The sequence below is a fragment of the Vitis vinifera genome, chromosome 9 (genome assembly GCF_030704535.1).
Source record: "Vitis vinifera cultivar Pinot Noir 40024 chromosome 9, ASM3070453v1".
NCBI classification, from domain to species: domain Eukaryota; kingdom Viridiplantae; phylum Streptophyta; class Magnoliopsida; order Vitales; family Vitaceae; genus Vitis; species Vitis vinifera.
The window spans coordinates 4,801,351-4,820,897 of record NC_081813.1 but is presented as its reverse complement, the minus strand read 5'-3'; the positions used below and the strand labels follow the sequence as shown (position 1 = coordinate 4,820,897).

The 19,547-nt window shown below is 34.3% G+C and overlaps 4 protein-coding genes across 4 annotated transcripts; all 4 read left to right on the top strand.

The window, feature by feature from the left end:
- The first annotated feature begins 928 nt into the window (after positions 1-928).
- Positions 929-2,434, top strand: LOC132254359 (E3 ubiquitin-protein ligase At1g63170-like). Its single transcript, XM_059739838.1, has 4 exons — positions 929-1,242; positions 1,638-1,763; positions 1,851-2,127; positions 2,237-2,434. The coding sequence occupies exons 1-4, from the start codon at positions 929-931 to the stop codon at positions 2,432-2,434; spliced, it is 915 nt and encodes a 304-aa protein (XP_059595821.1).
- Positions 2,435-6,259: 3,825 nt separating this feature from the next.
- LOC132254358 (probable E3 ubiquitin-protein ligase ATL44) lies at positions 6,260-6,858 on the top strand. Its single transcript, XM_059739837.1, has 2 exons — positions 6,260-6,565; positions 6,691-6,858. Exons 1-2 carry the CDS (start codon positions 6,260-6,262, stop codon positions 6,856-6,858), a joined length of 474 nt encoding a protein of 157 aa, XP_059595820.1.
- A 3,470-nt stretch (positions 6,859-10,328) lies between these two features.
- LOC109123133 (E3 ubiquitin-protein ligase At4g11680-like) lies at positions 10,329-11,003 on the top strand. Its single transcript, XM_019222065.1, has 2 exons — positions 10,329-10,517; positions 10,749-11,003. The coding sequence occupies exons 1-2, from the start codon at positions 10,329-10,331 to the stop codon at positions 11,001-11,003; spliced, it is 444 nt and encodes a 147-aa protein (XP_019077610.1).
- A 1,698-nt stretch (positions 11,004-12,701) lies between these two features.
- On the top strand, positions 12,702-19,004 carry LOC100261663 (E3 ubiquitin-protein ligase At1g63170). Its single transcript, XM_010656408.3, has 6 exons — positions 12,702-12,834; positions 13,657-14,453; positions 16,905-17,030; positions 17,118-17,409; positions 18,071-18,275; positions 18,349-19,004. The coding sequence occupies exons 2-6, from the start codon at positions 13,801-13,803 to the stop codon at positions 18,405-18,407; spliced, it is 1,335 nt and encodes a 444-aa protein (XP_010654710.1). The 5' UTR covers positions 12,702-12,834; positions 13,657-13,800; the 3' UTR covers positions 18,408-19,004.
- The last annotated feature ends 543 nt before the right edge of the window (positions 19,005-19,547 follow it).

Sequence of the window (19,547 nt, the reverse complement as noted above, 5' to 3'; positions counted from 1 at the left end):
GCGATGCCAATCATAAGATGTGCAACACTGTCTATTTTTACCTATATATATATATTTATTATATTACCCTCCCTACAAAATCGTGAAAAGTTATAAATGGAAGAAAAAGAGAGGATAACCCATGACCAATTGACATGAAAATTTTCGAACTTAATTACAAAATAGCCACGGTACTACCTTAAAGGCCAATCATGATGGAATAAATCCATTCAAACCCAAAGCTTAAAAGGGAAAATTGTATTTTGGGACGAGCAAAAATTGACAATGGGCTCATGCAATATAAATGTTGTAGAATGGGTTGAATTTCACTATTTATATGGACAAAATTCCCTATCAACACTTTTTTTCCTATTATTTAAGATGTGGTTTTGATCGTGATTATAATTGAAAATTATTAATATATAGTGACAATGACATGAAACTTGAACTTTGTTGATATGGCTATAAGACCGATGACAATTGAAAGTCCATTAAATTTTTTAAAGGAAATACAAAGAAAAAGAAAAAAAAGAAAGAAAATAATTTTAAAATCCCATAATATTTTTCTTCTATTATTTTAAAGATTTATTCCTCAATTATATTGATAATGAAAAGGTTGAAAATTAATAAGTTTTTAAATTATTCTCATTCAAGTAGTAAATAAATAAGGAAATTCTAAAAAGTCACCCTTATTTTTTTTCTTTGAATTTAAAAGAAATTTAAAGAAATTGGGTTCTAGAGAGCTAAGACCGTGCAAACCCTGCTTTTAGCTTTGCTTGTTTTATTCTAGAAAGCCAAGAAATTAATATTCCAATGAGCGGCTGATATTCCAAAGATCCCATATGAAATTATTCCTTGGATCGATCATTCCTGGATCTCACATCATCTATCTTTGTTCTCAAATCCTTCAGTAGAATTTAAACTCAAACCAACCAAAAACACTTTGCAAATGGCAACCCAGAATTATGGTGAGCAGAGAATTGATATTGAAGACATACCACCAATTCCTACTAATCAAACTTCTTCGAGCTCATCAAGTGGTGACCCATCTGATCCTGGTTTAACATTTATTCATATTCTGTTCGTTCTAAGCGTGATCCAGGTTGTAGCATCCCTCGTGGGTTTGTGGGTGTCCATAGTTTATGAGCATCCAGACTACGAACTGATTTCATGGGTTGTGGGCTATGCTTCTGGCTGTGCTGTAATTGTAATATTTCCTCTTCTTTACTTCCGATGTCACATCACAAGCACCTTGAATCTGCGGTATGTATTTGTTTATCATTGGTCAACAGATTTATTACTGGCCATATATGTACATATGTTTTCTTGTGCCATACTATCATAAGAGTAGATCAGTAGATGCCCGAATGCTCCATCTGGATGTCCAAGAACTGTGGGTGCCTTCGATATTAAAGGGGTTATCCTATCTCGGCCTATGTGTAGAGTTAATTTGAATCCCTTGATTTCATGGACGAAGTCAGACAACATGGGATCAACCCCTTTGGACCGAAGGAGGGCTGAGAACATAGAGGATGATCACAAAGGAGCTGGGTCAGGAAGAGTTTCTGTAAATAAGTTACTAAATATGTTTTATATATTATGTATATTCAGTGATGCATCATATTCCTGTTTCTGTTTTTGTTTTCTGCGCTTTGCAGTCAACGTAAAGTGATGACAGGCTTCTGGATAACCATGAGCTTCTTCTTTCTAGTGTGGTACGGTTTGGGTATTGCATTCTTTGCTGGGGGTTCTTCTTCTAACCATGGTGCACCCAGATTGGAAACGTATAAATTTCTTCTGCATTATTCCATTTCTATTGGAGTAGTTGTAATGTTTGGAGTCACTCAGCTATTAGTTGGCCCTCCTTGCAGGTTACTCGTTGTGTTGCTTTTTGTTGGCTGTCTACTGAGTGCATTGCCAGCCATTGCATTAATTGTAGCATTCTGTGTGTGTTTGCCTTGTTTGATTTGGGTAATACTGGAATCTGCGAAGGAAAAATCTAGAGGAGCCAGTACCCCAGATTCCCTTGGTGCACTGCCTACCTGCAAGTTTAAATCAAAGGAAAGTGGAGGAAGATCAGGTGACGAGGGTGGAATAGTCTTGGCCGCAGGAACAGAAAAGGAGCGCACCTTATCTGGAGAAGAAGTGGTGATTTCAATAATAATAAGTTTTTCTTTATTTATTTAATCTTTTTGTTGCAAAGAGGGAAGATTTCCGATACCAATTGGTTTTCTAAGTAGTCTTACATTTTCTGCAGGTTTGTTGCATTTGCTTGAGAAAATTTGCAGACAATGATGAGGTGCGGGAGGTACCATGCTGCAGCCATTTCTTCCATGTGGGGTGTCTGGATAAATGGCTGAAGATCAAAGCACGCTGTCCTCTCTGTCAATCTCAGCTTGGCGTGGCTGCTGAGGGTGTAACAGATGCCACCCACTCCAGTGACAATCCAAGTTAGAGGAGGACGGATTCAGTGTCTTAATGCCTTTGAATTCTCAACTCAACTGGCATAGCAAAGCTTGAACTACTTCGGCTTGAGTTGCCTTCAACCTGCCCATCCCATTTGTGTAGTAATGTACATAAACTGCCACTCTATATATTCTCAGCAGTCGGCCCAACCAAGTGGGCAATAAGTAATATTCATTTATACCATATAATCTGGAGAATCTTGGAGCTTCTTGGGCATGGTAATATATTTCTTTTTCTAGAAGGAATATTATATATAATATTTCCTAAATTAACATGTAATTGTAGTTAAATTCTTTCTAGTGGGTTTGTGAGGATTATAGGTATGTGATGGATAAAGATGCAAAGAAAAGCAAGAGATATCGAATGGAGTAAGAGTGTTTTCTAAGGGTTAAATGTGAGGTAGAGCAAAAGAGCTAATGATGCTTCCACATGCACAACAAATGATATGAGAGCCTTGGTTGAAGACGTCAGGAAGAACCTTGGTTAAAGATGTCTAAAAGAGCTCTTGGTACAAGATGTTTAGAAGAGTAAAGAAAAACAAAATACAAAAGATGATTGCAAAATGGAATTTTTTATGAAGGTGAAGTCAATTATTCTTTCACCGGAATGTGATACAAGAAACAAGAATATTGTGGCATATAATAAAACTATAGATTATGAAGAGATAGATTTAAGGTGGAGATTGTTGGGTATAGTGTCTCAAATTCTTAATTAAAATATATTTCTTTTTGTAGAAGAGATATTATATAGAATATTTTCAAAGTTAATATGAGAATATAGTTATATACCTTATAAACTCTCCATAAATATTCAAAGTCATGAGGAGAAAAAGTTGTGAATATGATTTTGTGATGACTATATATGATGAATAGAGATGTGAAAATGAGTCAAAGTCGACATCCAACGGAGCAAAAGAGTTCACCCGGGTATAATTATAAGGAAGAGTGAGAGACACCTGATGAAGTAAAAGAGCTTGTGGTTTAGGGTAGAGATACAAACAATAGGGAAAAGTGGGATGCATGTTTTGGGACCAAATAGTTGTATATGTTTCTATCATTTGTAATATTTTCTATCATATAGTGGAATTTTCTCTCTTATTCTTGGATGTAAGCATGATCGATCGAACCCACCTTAAAATTTCATGAACCTTTGTGCGTGGTTTGGTTTTCTCTTTGGGTTCTTTCATTAATACATTTGTATCAAAGTTTCCACATATACAACCGTTTCAAGGGTACTATAAAGAATCCATTAGGTAATGTTTCACTCCCAAATATTTGAGGGAAAATGCAAGAGAAAATAAATAGAGAAGAAAAGTAAAATAAAAGAAAAAGCGATGAAAAATAAAAATAAAAAACCTTAAAATTAATATATTATTTTTATTCACTATTTCAAACTCATTTCAATTGTTATATCTTTTCAATATAAAATTTAATAATTTGAAAATACATTAACTTTTTAATTAATTTTAATTATATTTGATTTTCTATGATATTTTTCTTTATACAACCAAACATGAGAGGGTCATTCTCCTTAACACCTTTTTCTTTCTTTAATACTTCTCGAAAATCAAGCATATATAGCTTAAGTTTTTAACATTTTCCTTGTTAAGAATAATGAAATCAAAGAGTGATGAGGAATTTTTTTTCTTGGATAACTAAATTTCGAAGTTCCAAAAGCTTAGAACAATTCTTCTAAGGTTGTAGTACACTAGTACTTATTGTCATCTTAAAAGCTTCCTTGTTTAAGTATTCCCATTTTTAAGTCAATGTACTTTTATTAATAATACTTCTATTATAAATATATGTATTTTTATTATTTAAATATAAAATAGGTGCTTTGATAATAAAACATATACATAATGACAAAGTTATTTTTGGAAGACATCATCTATTAAGGTAAAACTAAACATGAGAAAATCATTTTTTAACATTTTTTTATTTCCTTAATACTTTCCAGAATCAAACATAACCTTAGTCATTTTTTCCATAGCAGTAGTGAATTAGTAGGTGTAAGATCTTCTTGTCCAACACTTACCAGCTGGTGTTTGATATTGGAAATTCTTGCAAAGTGACCATTAGATATGGCACTTTCCCAAGTTCAAGCACAAGAAGACCTCTGAAGTATGGAGTGTGAGGAAGATGGTTGAAGACTCCACCACATCTTGATGGATTGATGTTGACAATCCCAATGTAGTATTATAAACTGGGGCTTTCCTAAGCAATCTAGCATTATCTAATGGGCAGTAGGGAGAATATTTGACTTACAAGGATATCAATAATCCATGAAGTTTTAACATCTTTCTTCTTCAGAAAAGATAAAAACTCTAATTAATAAAGAAAATTTTCTTTGATTAGTAATGTCATCTGAATATATTTATTTTCCTCTAACCCATAAAATTAAAACTTCTCCCGTGTAAGTACAATTCTTTGACATAGCATGGATCCAGTGCCTACTTATATAGCTAGCTAGCTTTGTGCCATATGAGGCATGTTGTATGGAACTCCTAAAAATGTCCAAATACTTACTAACATCATGAATGAGTTCTCAGTTTTGTCTACGGTAACTTGTTTTGGTATGTACATGTCTTGATGTTGCTATAGGGAGGAAATCATCCAAGTAGAAATTCGAATTCAAACCCAAAAAAGTTTATTCCTGGTAATTTCCAGTGAATCTCCAAATTGATTCTCAGCATGGAATCAGACGAGGGAACTACAGTCCAATCAGTGGCTGATATCCCAAAGATTTCGAATCATATTCAATTAATTAAATCCTTGATTCATTATTGGATCTCTCGTCATCTATCCTTTGTTCGGAAATCCTTCGGTCAGTAGAAATTTAACTCAAACCAACCAAAAACACAATGCAAATGGCAAGCCAAAATAATGGTGAGCGGAGAATTGATATACCAGGAGTTCCTACTGATCAAACTTCTTCAACCATATCAATTGAGCGAACATCCCTTCCTAAGTTTTTTCTTTCTATTATGATCTATGCAAATGTGATCCAGATTGTAGCATCCGTGGTGGGTTTGTCGGTGTCCAAAGCTCTTGAGCATCCAGCCAACAAAATCTTCGCATGGGTTGTGGGCTATGCTTTTGCCTGTGCTGTAATGCTTCCTTTTCTTTACTACCGTCTTCGCAATGCAGAAACCTGGAATCGGCGGTATGTGTTTGTTTATGATTTCTCCTCGTTGACACTTGTTTAAGAAAACAAGAGATAATTTTTTATTTTTTATCTTCTCTAAACCCTTTTTCAGAAACCTCCATACTTAGTGCTGGCCATACTTAGGGTAATGCTCTGGATGTCTAAGAACCGTGAAAGCCTCAAAGGGATTATCCTACTTCAGCCTATGTGTAGGGTTTATTTGAATGTCTTGATCTAGTGGGGAAAGTCAAGCAACATGAGATCAACCTTAATAAGTTGGTTAGAGGAATTTGGATGTTGCATAAAAGGAAGGAATACACTTCCATCCAGTGGCCGAGCCAGGAATTTTGGTGAGGAGGGGCAAAATATAATAAAAATAGATAAATTTTCACATTTTAAAAATGGTAGGACCAGATATCATTTAATAAAATAAGTAATTATTGATATATATTCAGTAATGCTTCATATTCTTGTTTCTACTTTTGTTTTCTGCACTCCACAGTCAGAGTAAAGTGATGGAAGTCTTCTGGTTAACCATGAGCTGCTTCTTTGTAGTGTGGTTCGTTTTTGGTTCTGTATGTTTTTTTGGAGTTTCTTCTTCTATCCATGATGCACCCATATTGGAAGGGTATTTCTTCTGCATTATTCCATTTCTATTGGAGTAGTTGTAATGGTTGGAGTCACTCAACTGTTACTTGGCCCTGCTTGCAGTTTATTCAAAGCGTTGCTTCTCAGTGGCTGTACAATATATGCAATGCCAGGCATTGCAATAGCATCATACTGTCTGTTTTTCTCTTGGTTGATTTTGTCATTACTACTGCTCAAACTAAGGGAAAAACATAGAGGAACCAGTACCCCAGATTCCCCTCCTAATGTACTGCCTACCTACAAGTTTAAATCAAAGGAAAATGGAGGTGGAGTGCTCTTGGCCGCAGGAACCAAAAAGAAGAGCGCCAGCTTATCTGGAGAAGATGTGGTGATTTCAATAATAAATAAGTTTCTTTATTCATTTAATCTCTTCGTGGCAGAGAGGGAAGATTTCCCTTACCAAATGGTTTTCTAAGTAGTCTTCTTCTTCTTTCACTCTTCCATTTTGTGCAGGTTTGTTGCATTTGCTTGGGAAATTATGCAGACAATGAAGAGCTGCGTGAGCTACCATGCTGCAGCCATTTCTTCCATGTGGAGTGTGTGGATAAATGGCTGAAGATCAAAGCACGCTGCCCTCTCTGTCAATCTGAGCATGTAGAGGCTGGTGGGGCTGCAACATGATGAGTTGCCACCCACTCCACTCACAACCAAAGTTAGGGGATATACAGGACGGATACGGTGCCTTAATGCCTTTGAATCCTCAACTCAACTGGCAGAGCAAGCTTGAGCTGCCTTCAGCCTGCCCATCCCATTTGTGTAGTTATGTACATAAACAGCCACTCTATTCTCAGCAAGTTGGTACAACTAAGTGGCCAATAAGTGAGATTCATTTTATACTATGTAATCTACAGAAGCTTGGAGTTTCAAGGGTATAGAGAATCCATTAGGTTTTTAACTTTCCTTGTTGAAAGTGATGAAATCAAAGACTGCATGATGAGAAATTTCTTCTTGGATGACTACCTTGTTTTGGCAACTATTTTTTAAAACAATTTTATCTTCTCCATAATAAAATAAAATAAAAAATCAAAATAGATTTGATAACCAAAAAACGAAAACAAAATGTTTTTGAAAAACAAAAAATGAAAACAACTATTTCAGGGTAATTTATTGCTATAAAATTAAAAAGAATAATAATTTTTAAAACTCAAGCGATAATCCAAACAAACCTCTAAACTCTTGAAAGTGATTTTCTTAACCTTTGAAAAAAGTCATGGATTGAGGATTGATGATGACAATCCAATGGACTATTATAAATTAGGGCTTTCCTAATCGGTCTAGCATTATCTAATGAGCAGCGGGCAGAACATTGGCCTTACAAGGATATCAATAATCCATAAAAATATTCCTTTCTTAATGTATGTCGGTTTCTGCTCCATAAAATTAAAACTTCTCCCAGTATAAGTATAATCCTTTGACAGAATGAATCCAGTGCCTACTCATATAGCTTGCTTTGCGCCATATGAGGCATGCTGTATGGAACTGTTAATTTGCTTGGAGCAATGCCTGATATAAATTGAACTCCGGACTTAGTTCTAAAAGTACTGAAAACCTAAGCCTTCATCACCTAAACGATAATATGATTACCATTGATCGGCATGTGTTCACCAAATTATGGACACACACGAACAGGAAATAAAAAGAACATGATATTTTTAACGTGATTTGATGATCAATATAATCCCAACATCGATCTACGGACTACACCTACACTCAACAATTTACTAATTAAAAGGAATATGAAGAGTTACAACGACAATGAAACTCTCTAAAACACCTCTTAATTGCGGTCACGCTCTCTCAAAAAATAAAACCCTAAAATATAAAAGGGTTAAATATATAATAAAAGCAAATTCATCATTTTATCTCATAAAAAAATAATTTCTCCAAAGAGTGTTGTCCCCTTCAACCCCGATAGCTAATCAAGCAACTTGACCCTAAGAATCCTAAACAAAACACAACAAAACTGATTTAGATTTCACAGTCCAACAACATAAAGCTTTAGAAGATACAAATGTTAGTTGAAGTTTGTTTTGTCAAAATTTCAGAAGAGGGGGAGTATATATAGTGCATTGGTCCTTAAAGTAGTGGGGTGAATTATACTCATTTTTTATTTAGCTTGTTTGTTTATTTTACTAAGTCAATAATTTTTCAATCAGTGACTGATATTCCAAAGATTATAAACCATTTTTCAATTAAAACTAGGTCTCCAAAGCAATTAATCAAAACTATTCTAATGATATCAGACTGGCACCCCATTCTTGCTTTCTCTTCATTGGAAGCTCCATACCAGCCAAAATCTCTGCAAATGGAAAACCAGAATGATCGTCATCACATCATTGAGATTACCCAAAATCCCGAGATTATACCATCAATTCCCACCACTCAAGCTTCTTCTACTACTTCAAAAATTCACAGGGTATGGATTATTTTTCAGTTACTTGTGTGTGTGTGTCAGATTATGGTATCCATTGTTATTTTGTGGTGGTCCAAAATACATGAAAATCCAGAAAACAGACGGGTTGTATGGCTGGTGGGTTATACTTCCGGTTGTCTTGCACTGCTTCCTCTTATTTACCTCAGTTACCGGATCGAAGGAGCCATGATGAACAGGTGTGTATTCATTTCTTGTCTATCATTAAGGACATCTCTTTACTTTGTGAAGTTATATCATAAACTTGTTAAATCAATCCAAGAAGGAAAAAAAAAAAAAAACAATTGATGATTGTAAAGTTAGCATATGAATATATTTTATTGTTACAGATTATGGAAGATTATATATTTGAATTAGAGAAACATTATCAATATAAACTTAAAATTTAAAATTGAGATAAGAATATTTGGTAAAACTTAATACTTTTTACTTAATGACTTAAGTTGATTTTAAATTAAAATATTCTTAAGTATTAAGGTTGTTTGGTAAAACTAACTTAAAATTTATTTTAAATCATCAAATTGACATATTTACCCTTTTTAATTTTAACTAATATTTTTCGTCATTGATTTTAACTTATATTTATTTTTATTAAATTTAAGCAGTAAATTTATTTATAAAACATTTATATTTAAAATATTGTATATACATAAGATAACCATAAATTTATTATAATTAAAAAAAAAAAAAAGTCATGGATGTATATTTTCACTAGTGTGGGCTAATGAAGCAAAAAGGATTTAAGATTAAAAATAAGTTAATTGTTTTGACTTAATGCTTAAAGTTAAAAATAATTTTAAGTTGTAATATTAAGTTATTTTACCAAATATATTTAATTTAGTTAATTACTTAAATTAAATTATTAAATCATATTAAGTTTTTGAGTTGATTTACCAAACACCCATTACGTTTTTTGGTTGAGGTTTGAATTTTAGGCGGATTGCCTACTTTGATACTAATTATTAAGGTTATTTAGTAAAGTTAATTTATTTATTTTTAAATCATTAAATTAATATATTTATCTTATTGATTTTAATTGATATTTAATTAATTTTAACTCATATTTATTTTTATTAATTTTAAATAATTTATTTATTTATAAAACATTCATATTTAAAGTATTGTATATATATAACACAATCATAAAATATTTATTATGAAAAATATGTATGGATATGGATTATAATTCTAAAATATATTTTTATTTATGTGTGTAAATGAGATAAAAAGGATTTGAGATAAAATAATAATAATAATAATAATAAGTTAATTATTTTAACTTCATACTTTAAAGGTATTTTTAGCTTTTAAGTCACAATGTTAAGTTAATTCAGAGAAGCTGGTTTCCTAGTTGCAGGCTCTATGTGGTGGTGGAAGTCTTGAAGATGGTATTGGGCTGCTTCTTTGCTTTTTGGTTTGTTTTGGGCAATATATGGGCTGCTAGAGTTTCCTCTGATGCAGAAAAATTGGACATGTAACTCTTAATGATCTCTATTATTCTATTTGCATTTGGAATTCAAGTCTTCAACGCATTCTTCACTCAACTGTTTTTTTGTCTACTTGCAGGTTATGCCAACTTTTACTCAAGACTGCATGTATTATGTATGCCATCCCAGCCATAGGATGTTTCTTATTGCCTCGCATGATTTCTTCAGCATTAATGGCCCCTAGAAACCTGACTGTAACGGCCACTGCCGATCTCTTCATCTTTAAAGCACCGCCAACCAGAGCAAACTCCTTCAATACACTGCCAACCTACAGGTTTAAGTTAAAGAAAAATGGAACAGATGCAGTTGGAGTCTTGGCTGCAGGAACCGAGCAGGAGCGTGCCATATCTGAAGAAGATGCAGTAAGTTCAGTGGAAGATGTGATACTAGTTGTGAAATATGAGCCATATGATGAACTGAAAAGATAATAGTTGAATCTTGGTTTTCCACTAAATGCTTTTCTTTATTTAGTGTTTGTTGTTCTAGTTTTGCTTTGGGAACAGGTAGTTTCAAGCAGATTAAGATTTCAATTATAGTTTGATTTTCTGGGAAAAGTTCCTGGTTTTTTCTCACCATACTTTCATTGGGTGCAGGTTTGTTGTATTTGCTTGGAAAAATATGTTGACAATGATGAGCTGCGAGAGCTGCCATGCGGCCATTTCTTCCACAAGGAGTGTGTGGATGAGTGGCTAAAGATCAATGCACGGTGTCCTCTCTGCCAATCTGAGATAGCTAGGACTCATGGGGCTTCGACCTTTGCCGCAGGCTCCAGCCAGAATCCAAGTGAGAGGAGGACGGGTAGCGCATTGGATGAAGATGGCGGTGGACATGGAAGTACTGTGGCTTGAGTTTGAATTCTCGTACTGAACTGGCAGAATGAGCTTGGGGTAATTGGATCATGAGGAGCCTCAGTATGTTCATCCAAGTTGTGAAGTAATAAACACAAACAACCTCTCCTCTCTCAGCTGGTTGGTCTAGCCACAGAGGCTACTAAGCAGTCTGATATCATGTGGTACGAAGAATACTTGAGTTGTAAGTCTATGCACGGCCACGAAGGAAGTATAAAATAATGAGATCAATGTACAAAATAGTAAAATCATATGAGGTACAAAGTAATAGGACCCACATACAAAATAATGAGACCCATGTTGCATATGTGGCACCGCTTGATTGGAGATGTTTTTAAAGGTATTGAATTTATACTATAGTCAAACTAGACAACATAATTTTTAAAAGCACTTTATCATTTTCCCAATTCATACATGAGAAATCCCAAATTGAAGCCCGACCCATCACCAAGTTTTGAAGGATTCCATACTTTTAAGTTTTAACTTTCTTGATGTCATATAAGTTCAATAATTTTTCAATTAGGGACTAAATCACAAAGTTTGCAAATTACGGGATGATAAGATATCTACGTATTGATAAATCAATAGTATTGAAAGTGTCTCAATTTTTTAATTGGTAGACATTTCTTTTTTATAAAGAATATTATATAGAATATTCTTTATAAAAGAAAAAGATTATGAAATGGAGATGGATTTATAAAGATCTTACATGATAGTTAGAGATACAAGAAAGAATGTATTGGATACAAATATGGAAAAGAATTTCAAACACCATCAAATGAAATGATGGGTTAGAATGTTTTAAAACCCAATAGTTGTATTTATTTTTTTATCTTTTATAATATTTTTTATAAATATAACAACGGTTATCATATTAAAATTCTCGTGTATTTTTACATGTAGTCAGTTTCATATTTGCGTTGAAACTTCACTAGACACAACAAATAGCTCAAAAAACTCGCATAATCCTACGTGTTTACCTTAACTTCACATTTACTTTGAGTATCTTTGAATTATGTTACATCTAAAGTTTTTTTATAAGATGGTGACTAAGCTAATATAATCCTAAAAAAAGTAATGATTTCACTTCTTTTATCACCAAAGGACAGGGCATATGGACAATTCTTACCACTTTATATACACATAACTTCCTTTATTTTTTGTAAAAGAAAAATTCGCATAAGTTAATGAAAGGTAAAGGGTGTCTCTCACTTTTTGTAATGGTAGGGACACCATTAATTAGACCCATGTACCAAAAACATTGGACATAATTAAGATAATAAATTTCATATATTTTAGTATCATTTATTTTCTTTTAATCAATTTTAATTTTAAATATATAAAAAATAAAAACAATTTATTCATAGGTGTAACATTCTCCTAGGAAATTTTATGTCATAAAGGGAAAGAAATCACAATGTACATTTGCCTTTAATATTTTTTATTTTCTTTTTTTATATTTTTATTAATCATTTTATTAAAAATATTTAATTTTTCTAATTTTAAAGATATTAATTATAATTTATTTGGAATTATCTTTTCCTAAATTGCAGAAAATAAATAATTAATTTATATATAAATATGTAAAAAAGTATTTTTGTTAATGTTAATTTCTAAATCCAACGGCCCAAAATCACTGTACTGTCCTGTCATGTTTGATGTTAACGTTTGATCTTTCACAGGAACGTGTTTCTGTGAGGTGACGCTATATTTTATTGAGAAAATGGAATCTGAAACGAAAATGAGGGAAATGAAGAGAGGGTGAGCTTTGTGAACGCTTCTCTTCTTTCTCCCAAGTGTCCCTTTAACGGCTATTACTCAGTTGAATCTGGTACACCTTTCATCTTTATGAATTTTCAATGTGTGTTGCAATTTTCTTGATTAGGGTTTTTGTTTTCTCTGTCAATTTTGGCGTTTGCTGGCTTAATTTCATGAATCTTTCCTGGGTTCATCGTTTTGTACAGGGTTGAAGTCCTTGGGTCAATCAGTTGGTTTGTTAGTGAGCTCAATTTTGTTAAAATTGTAACTTTTTGAGATGATTAGTATTTGCAATTGGTTTAATCTATTTTGTGGATTTAATATTTGAAATTCTTTTGTTAATGGTTTTTGCTTCTAAGATTGAGTTCCATTTTTCATTTAGAGCACTTGGGGGTTTCTCTTGCTGGTTCGATTGGTGGGTCTCTGAGCCGTGGTGGTATTGTGTGTTGATTTTTTTTTTTTTTTTTCTGATGATTAAGATTCAGCTGAAAATGTAGTGTGTTTGATCAATTCCATAATGTGTTTGGTGAAATTCTTCAGTTAATGCTTTCTTCTTTGTGAGAAACTTGTTTAGTTCAATGATACTTTTACCTTTCCATGGAAATTTAGATATTAATATTTCTTCTTTTCATCTTCTTCTTGAATGCAATCTTGATCTCACAAAATAGCCTAACAATTTTTATGAAAGCCATTTATGTTCTGTAGTTGTCCATCTGTGTTGATAGTGATATCACTCTCTAAATAATGCAATACCGTGGGCCCTTACGCGTATATTTTGAAATTCTGCTTTCTTGAGAGTGAAGGAAATGCCGTTTGATTATGATTCTGTGCCAGTTTCTTTTCAAAACAGAATGCGAATCGAATCCTTAATATTAATGGTTCCAAGTGTTTGTAGGTGTCTGGCATGACTTATTAATCACATAAGACAAAACTCTGAGATCTTTAGCGAGAACAAGAACTTGGGAAAAAGGCAGCAAGTTGGAAATCTCAGCATTTTAATCTATGCTTTCTCTTCTGCTCATTTTGTTGGCGGACTTAGATGGCCATTCCATCACTGGAACCACATAGTGGAAGCCAAACCTACAAATACCCCTTGCTAATGGAGAGGACAGAAAACCATGGTGACCGTGAACACATCATTGACATAACAAGGAATGATGATGCTTCATCGAGCTCATCTCATGATGATCACCATCCTGTAATGAACCCACCACAGCATGAAGAGAGACCATCAAGTAGCACTCAAACTCCTACTAATCAAACTTCATCAAACAGATTAAACTCCAGGAACTCATCATTCATGAGGAGAAGTGATGGTTATAGTCGGAGGAGGAGGAGCCCGTTGAATTCTGGGCTATGGATTTCTGTTGAGTTAGTTGTAACTGTGAGTCAGATCATAGCATCCATTGTTGTTCTGTCATTGTCAAGACATGAAAATCCACGAGCCCCATTGTTTGCATGGGTTGTGGGTTATGCATCTGGTTGTTTTGCAACACTTCCTATTCTTTACTGGCGCTATCGTACCCGAAACCAGAGTAATGAGCAAGAGTCTAGTCAATCACGTCAGGTCTCTTCTCAAAACAACCCTTCTTCTGAACCTACTTCTTATACAGCTATCTCGGTCAATCAAGCCTCAGAAACCGCCGGAGCAGCCACAAGACGCAGTAGATTTGTAGGAATCTTTCGTATGAGGTATGTTTGCTTTGTTTATATAGTGTTGGATTTCTGGTCCATGCCTCAATTTGTACTTTTTAGGTTTTTATATCCTTTCATTCAGTTGTTAACGTAATCTAATCTTAATTGGTCAAATTATCTTTCCCTCGGTGTTTATCTAGTTTATGCTAGGTAACAAGGAAAAGATTAATCCATTCTTAATTACTCACCTGAGGCCAGCCCTGAAAAGAATCCATGTACTGAAAAGACATAGAATCATGTATGACATATTTTCATTTTCATTTTAATGACTTTTTAACATGACACAGCTGCCTTAGTTTTTACTAATGAAAAAATAAGGATATCGTTGTACTTTGTGAAGGTCATAGTAGAAATAGTTAAATCAATCAAAAGTAGATTTGATAAAACTAATTTAACATAATTAGAATATATGAGTATATCATGGATTGAGATATATTAATATTTAATTAAGATAACATTCTAGTGCATCGAAATTTTTCTCTCCTATGTGTCAACGGACTAAAATGCCAATAAACTGTAATTCATTGTATATGTAAATTGTGTTTAGGCTCCTTTATTTTTTGTTTTGCTTTTGAACATATAGACTATATTATATTAAGAATTATGGTTGGGTGTTACTTGTTTGTAGTTAGATATAAACTTGTAGAGTGTAAGTTAAGATTTTTCTCTTATATTTCATAACTATCTGCAAGAAGATATGTTTTGAAATGGACTATAATTGGATGAAAGAAGGGCTATTGCCAAAGACGTTTTGGCTACTGCCAAAGCTGTTTTGGCTACTGCCAGGCATTTAATGCAGCTTGTTAAGAAACACCATAGAAACAGCTGTGTAGCTTTGGCAACCCGTTTTGGCATTTCCTTGAATATTTACATTTATATTTAAATTCATGGAGGTGCTTTGATAGAAAGAGTTTTCAGTAAATTCATTTCTCATAAGTTTTATGATGAGTTTCTTAAGAGCTGCTGAGTTGTTTCGAAGATGTTAATCTAATGTACTCCAAATTTTACATTCAAATGCTTCCAAAAGTTTCCCCTATAAGATTTATAAGAAGTAGCTTTAGAAACAAATTTATGATGAAATTTGTTTCCCCTTTAAGCGGGATGGAAACCATGGATTATTAATGCCTTTTAAATGTTTTCTCAAGGCCCCCAAAAGATTTGCAAAAGACTGAAATGGGTTACCTGCTCTTAACAGTAGAAAACGCCCTTTCATTTCATATATGGGTTGCGCCAAAGCAGCTCAGAGCCATTCTGAAGAGCTCCACTTGATTTTAGCTGAAATATTTTATACCAAGTGAATCGCTTTGCATGCATTTGAGTTGCATCCCATTTTGGCGATTCAAAAATGCAGATCCCTCCTTGTTGTCCAGTGGTTGTCATGCTTGGAACTATAGTGATATTTTATACAAGGATGTATTTTATATTTGATTGCTTTGTAGGAATAAGTAGCAATTTACATTGCATTAAAAATGGATAAGGTCAAATTTCTTTAGCACAAAAAGGAAAAAATAATCCTTGTTACAAAAAGGAAATCTCAATGAATAGGGAGATGAGAAATCATTCACAACAATTCCACTAAAACTTAACCCTTAATACAACCCATCTAAAAATAAGAAGCTAAGAACCTAGAATAAACCTGTGCCCTTAAAAGGAGAAAAAACATCCCCCTGTTTAGTGAAATCAAACTAGGAAGAATGTCTGTGAACTCCTGCGTCCTGGATGCCCAAAGGCATCGAAAAGTGAATCTGATTGCTCAGCTTTAACAAAGATCTGTGTCTATCCTTGAAAATCTTAGTGTTCCCCTTCATCTAAATCACCCACATGATGCTGCGGCATGCAGAATGTCAACTAATTTTGAGCCCTTCTAAATCCTTGGAATGTAACAAGAAGCATACAGGGAATCTTTCTTCAGATTATCCACTGAACTCCCACCAAAGATGAATCACACATTTCAGATGCTTGCCTCTTATATGAAATAATGCAATGTCTTTAGAATGAAATGCACTGAGCATAACTTTCAAAATTAAGTTCACTTTGAGGGGAAAAGCTGGAAAACTTTGTGGTGTTTGTGGTGGTTAGTTGTTAAAAGAATTTTAGCTAATTAGAGAGAAGAAGAAATAGGTTGACGATAAAAACTGTGGAAGGTATTGTGGTTTGAATAGATGTATGCTTCTTTCTGCTGAAGATACAGGGATTCAAACTCATGTATGCTTCTTTCTGCTGAAGATACTGGGATTCAAACTCATGTATGTACCTTTACTAGATATTCATGCGACTGAACCTGTGCCAAATTTAGTATCTGAGGAAATCACAAGGCCTGTATTGCAGACCTTGTTTTGGCTTAGATGTCTGATAGTTAATTATTTTAAACTTTTAACCCTTTTTTGTATCCATTCAATAATTTATATATTGTATCGGTTAATGATGTAGCTGATTTCTGATACCCAGGTTCAGTGGAATGGTGGACCATTTTAAGATGGCCTTGGACTGCTTCTTTGCAGTGTGGTTTGTTGTGGGCAATGTGTGGATATTTGGAGGTCACTCTTCTCCCTCTGATGCTCCCAAATTGTACAGGTAATAGTTGTAGTTATGTATATAGTCCATTTCTATTAGAATTCCACCCCTTTTGAGCCACTCAAGTGTCTCTTGCCCTTCCTGCAGGTTATGCATAGTGTTCCTCACCTTTAGCTGTATTGGCTATGCTATGCCATTCATACTATGTGCAACAATCTGTTGCTGCTTGCCTTGTATAATTTCAATTCTGGGCTTTCGAGAGGACCTTTCTCAAACGAGAGGAGCTGCTCCAGAATCTATTGATGCCCTACCAACATACAAATTTAAGTTAAAGAAAAATGGAGATGTTGATGATCAGGAAGTCAACTCAGGAGCAGGTGAAGGTGGAGTCTTGGCTGCAGGAACTGAAAAAGAGCGTGCCATATCTGGTGAAGACGCTGTAAGTTAAATATAAAGTTTTGTGGGGGCTGATTTCAATCTTAAAATTGGAACTGTAACTGAATTGGGTTTAAATTTGGTAAAACTATTTAGTCATAAATTTGAAAATTCAGTCAAAAATAGGGGAAAAGTAGAGAAGTGTTAAACCTCAGATGGTTGATTCTGGAAACTTTAATAAACCAAGCAGGGTTTTTGAAAAATGCCAGGTGCCCAAAGTGGGCTTACACTCGAAAAATTGGAAGAAGTCAATAAGCAATGTGAGTTGAAAAAATATGGCTGATTTTTAGTTTTCTAATGGAGCAGTAGTATAATATGTTCTTCTCTGATATATAGCTGTGGGTGGGTATTGGAAAAAATTGTAAAGTGACCTTTTTGGATGTGATAAGTTCCCAAGTTCACGTAGGTTTTTGAAGCGTGCCCCATTCTGTACAAGGCTACCTAGAATACCTCATAAATTTGTGGAGGGAAGGTGGTTGAAGCAACACGAGCTCAACCAATCACAACTATAAATTAGGGTTTTTCTAGAAATATTTCTTTCCCTCTTCTTTGGATTTGCATGTTTCCTTTTAGTTATTGTGCCTTTACTTTGTGTTTGTCTTTGGACACTCACTGACTGGTTTTGCGAGTAATGCTCTTTTTCTTCTCAATTCGATCTTATGCAGGTTTGTTGTATCTGCTTGGCAAAATATGCTGACAATGAAGAGCTGCGGGAGCTACCTTGCTGCCATTTTTTCCATGTGGAGTGTGTGGATAAATGGCTGAAGATCAATGCACTATGCCCCCTCTGTAAATTTGAGGTTGGTGGAACTAGTGGGGCATCACCCAATGCCACAAGCACCAGTGAGCACCAAAGGGAGAGGCCGACAGGTAACGCATCAACTGAAGGTGGTAGTAGTATATATGGTACTACGATGTTTTAATCCTTGAATTCTCAACCCAGCTGGATTGCAAACTTTCAAATGGAGATCCTCTTGTGCTTCAACCCCATTTGCAGAGTGATGTATTTAAACATCCACTTTGATCTCAGCAAATTGGCCTGGACACCACCAGCAAATAGGTAATATGTGGGTTTTGAGTCATGCGATATACAGAACAATTGAGTTGGCCATGAAACATTGTCCTTTCTCAGATTGATGAAGCTAAAGGGAGAAAAAGAGGAAAATTTCCTGGATTATCAAACATGATTTTTCTCTAGGTATATGGTTTCTATTTCAGACAAGCGAAAAACTCGGGTCTTTATGTAATTATAATGGGATGAAAATGAGCGAATTTGAGTAGCTAGCCATTCAGACAGCTTCGCTATATATGGGGCATGTCTTGTGTGGAAGCCTGGGTTGCTGAGAGGGAGGCCTGATATAAGTTGAACACTGCAAGGGATGATTGTGTTTTGCAATCACATTCAGCTTTGTTCCATGAAACCTTGGTTGATCTAATTGAGGACTGCAGCAGAAAGTTGTGATAAATTTGCTAATTTTGTAAGCATTATAATTAGAGAATGGAAAAGTGTGATACAATACATTGGTTTGAAAGTAAATGTAAAGCAGGAACCCATCCTTTAATAATCCAGAACATATGATATGCTATCATTTCATGGTATCTAATGTTTTATGCACCATGGGCTGATCTGTTTTTAGGCTCTAATAATACCCTTTCTTCTACCAACTAGGTCTGCCATGTATGCTCTCTCACCCACCAAGGTTTGTCCAAGCTAATTTGCAACCTCATCCCCAAAATCCCTGATCTCTCTCTTGTTAGGTATCTCTCTTTTCTTCTCTTCATCTACTTTTGTTTTGTGTCTGATCTTAATTTTAATTTTGTCAACAAAAAAATTTTCTTATGCAAGCAGATCTCGAAATAGACATGGTTGGGATCTCTTTTATCGACCATCCAAATGAAAATTTTTCATGAAGACGAAGAGCTATCACTTGCTTTTTCAGTTCCTTTTCAGAGTGGAGCACTCTCATTTGTTCCTTCTTAATAAGCTCTAATCCATGCAAGCTTTATATCCTTTGGTAGCCTTTCTGACTACCTTTGTTGTAATGCAGCAATGATGTGAAGGCATTCCAATTTTGGGGCAAAGACAATCATAATGAAGAATTTTTACCTTCTTGAATTTGGATTGAAGCAACTTAATAATTG

Bases quoted from the DNA above. Each gene is read 5' to 3' on its own strand.
- LOC132254359 (XM_059739838.1), top strand. From the start codon at position 929: ATGGCAACCCAGAATTATGGTGAGCAGAGAATTGATATTGAAGACATA. The intron at 1,243-1,637 runs GTATGTATTTGT...TGCGCTTTGCAG, and splicing joins ACAAGCACCTTGAATCTGCG to TCAACGTAAAGTGATGACAG. The intron at 1,764-1,850 runs GTATAAATTTCT...CCCTCCTTGCAG, and splicing joins GGTGCACCCAGATTGGAAAC to GTTACTCGTTGTGTTGCTTT.
- LOC132254358 (XM_059739837.1), top strand. From the start codon at position 6,260: ATGGTTGGAGTCACTCAACTGTTACTTGGCCCTGCTTGCAGTTTATTC. The intron at 6,566-6,690 runs GTGATTTCAATA...CATTTTGTGCAG, and splicing joins GCTTATCTGGAGAAGATGTG to GTTTGTTGCATTTGCTTGGG.
- LOC109123133 (XM_019222065.1), top strand. From the start codon at position 10,329: ATGGCCCCTAGAAACCTGACTGTAACGGCCACTGCCGATCTCTTCATC. The intron at 10,518-10,748 runs GTAAGTTCAGTG...CATTGGGTGCAG, and splicing joins CCATATCTGAAGAAGATGCA to GTTTGTTGTATTTGCTTGGA.
- LOC100261663 (XM_010656408.3), top strand. From the start codon at position 13,801: ATGGCCATTCCATCACTGGAACCACATAGTGGAAGCCAAACCTACAAA. The intron at 14,454-16,904 runs GTATGTTTGCTT...TCTGATACCCAG, and splicing joins GTAGGAATCTTTCGTATGAG to GTTCAGTGGAATGGTGGACC. The intron at 18,276-18,348 runs GTAACGCATCAA...TTCTCAACCCAG, and splicing joins CCAAAGGGAGAGGCCGACAG to CTGGATTGCAAACTTTCAAA.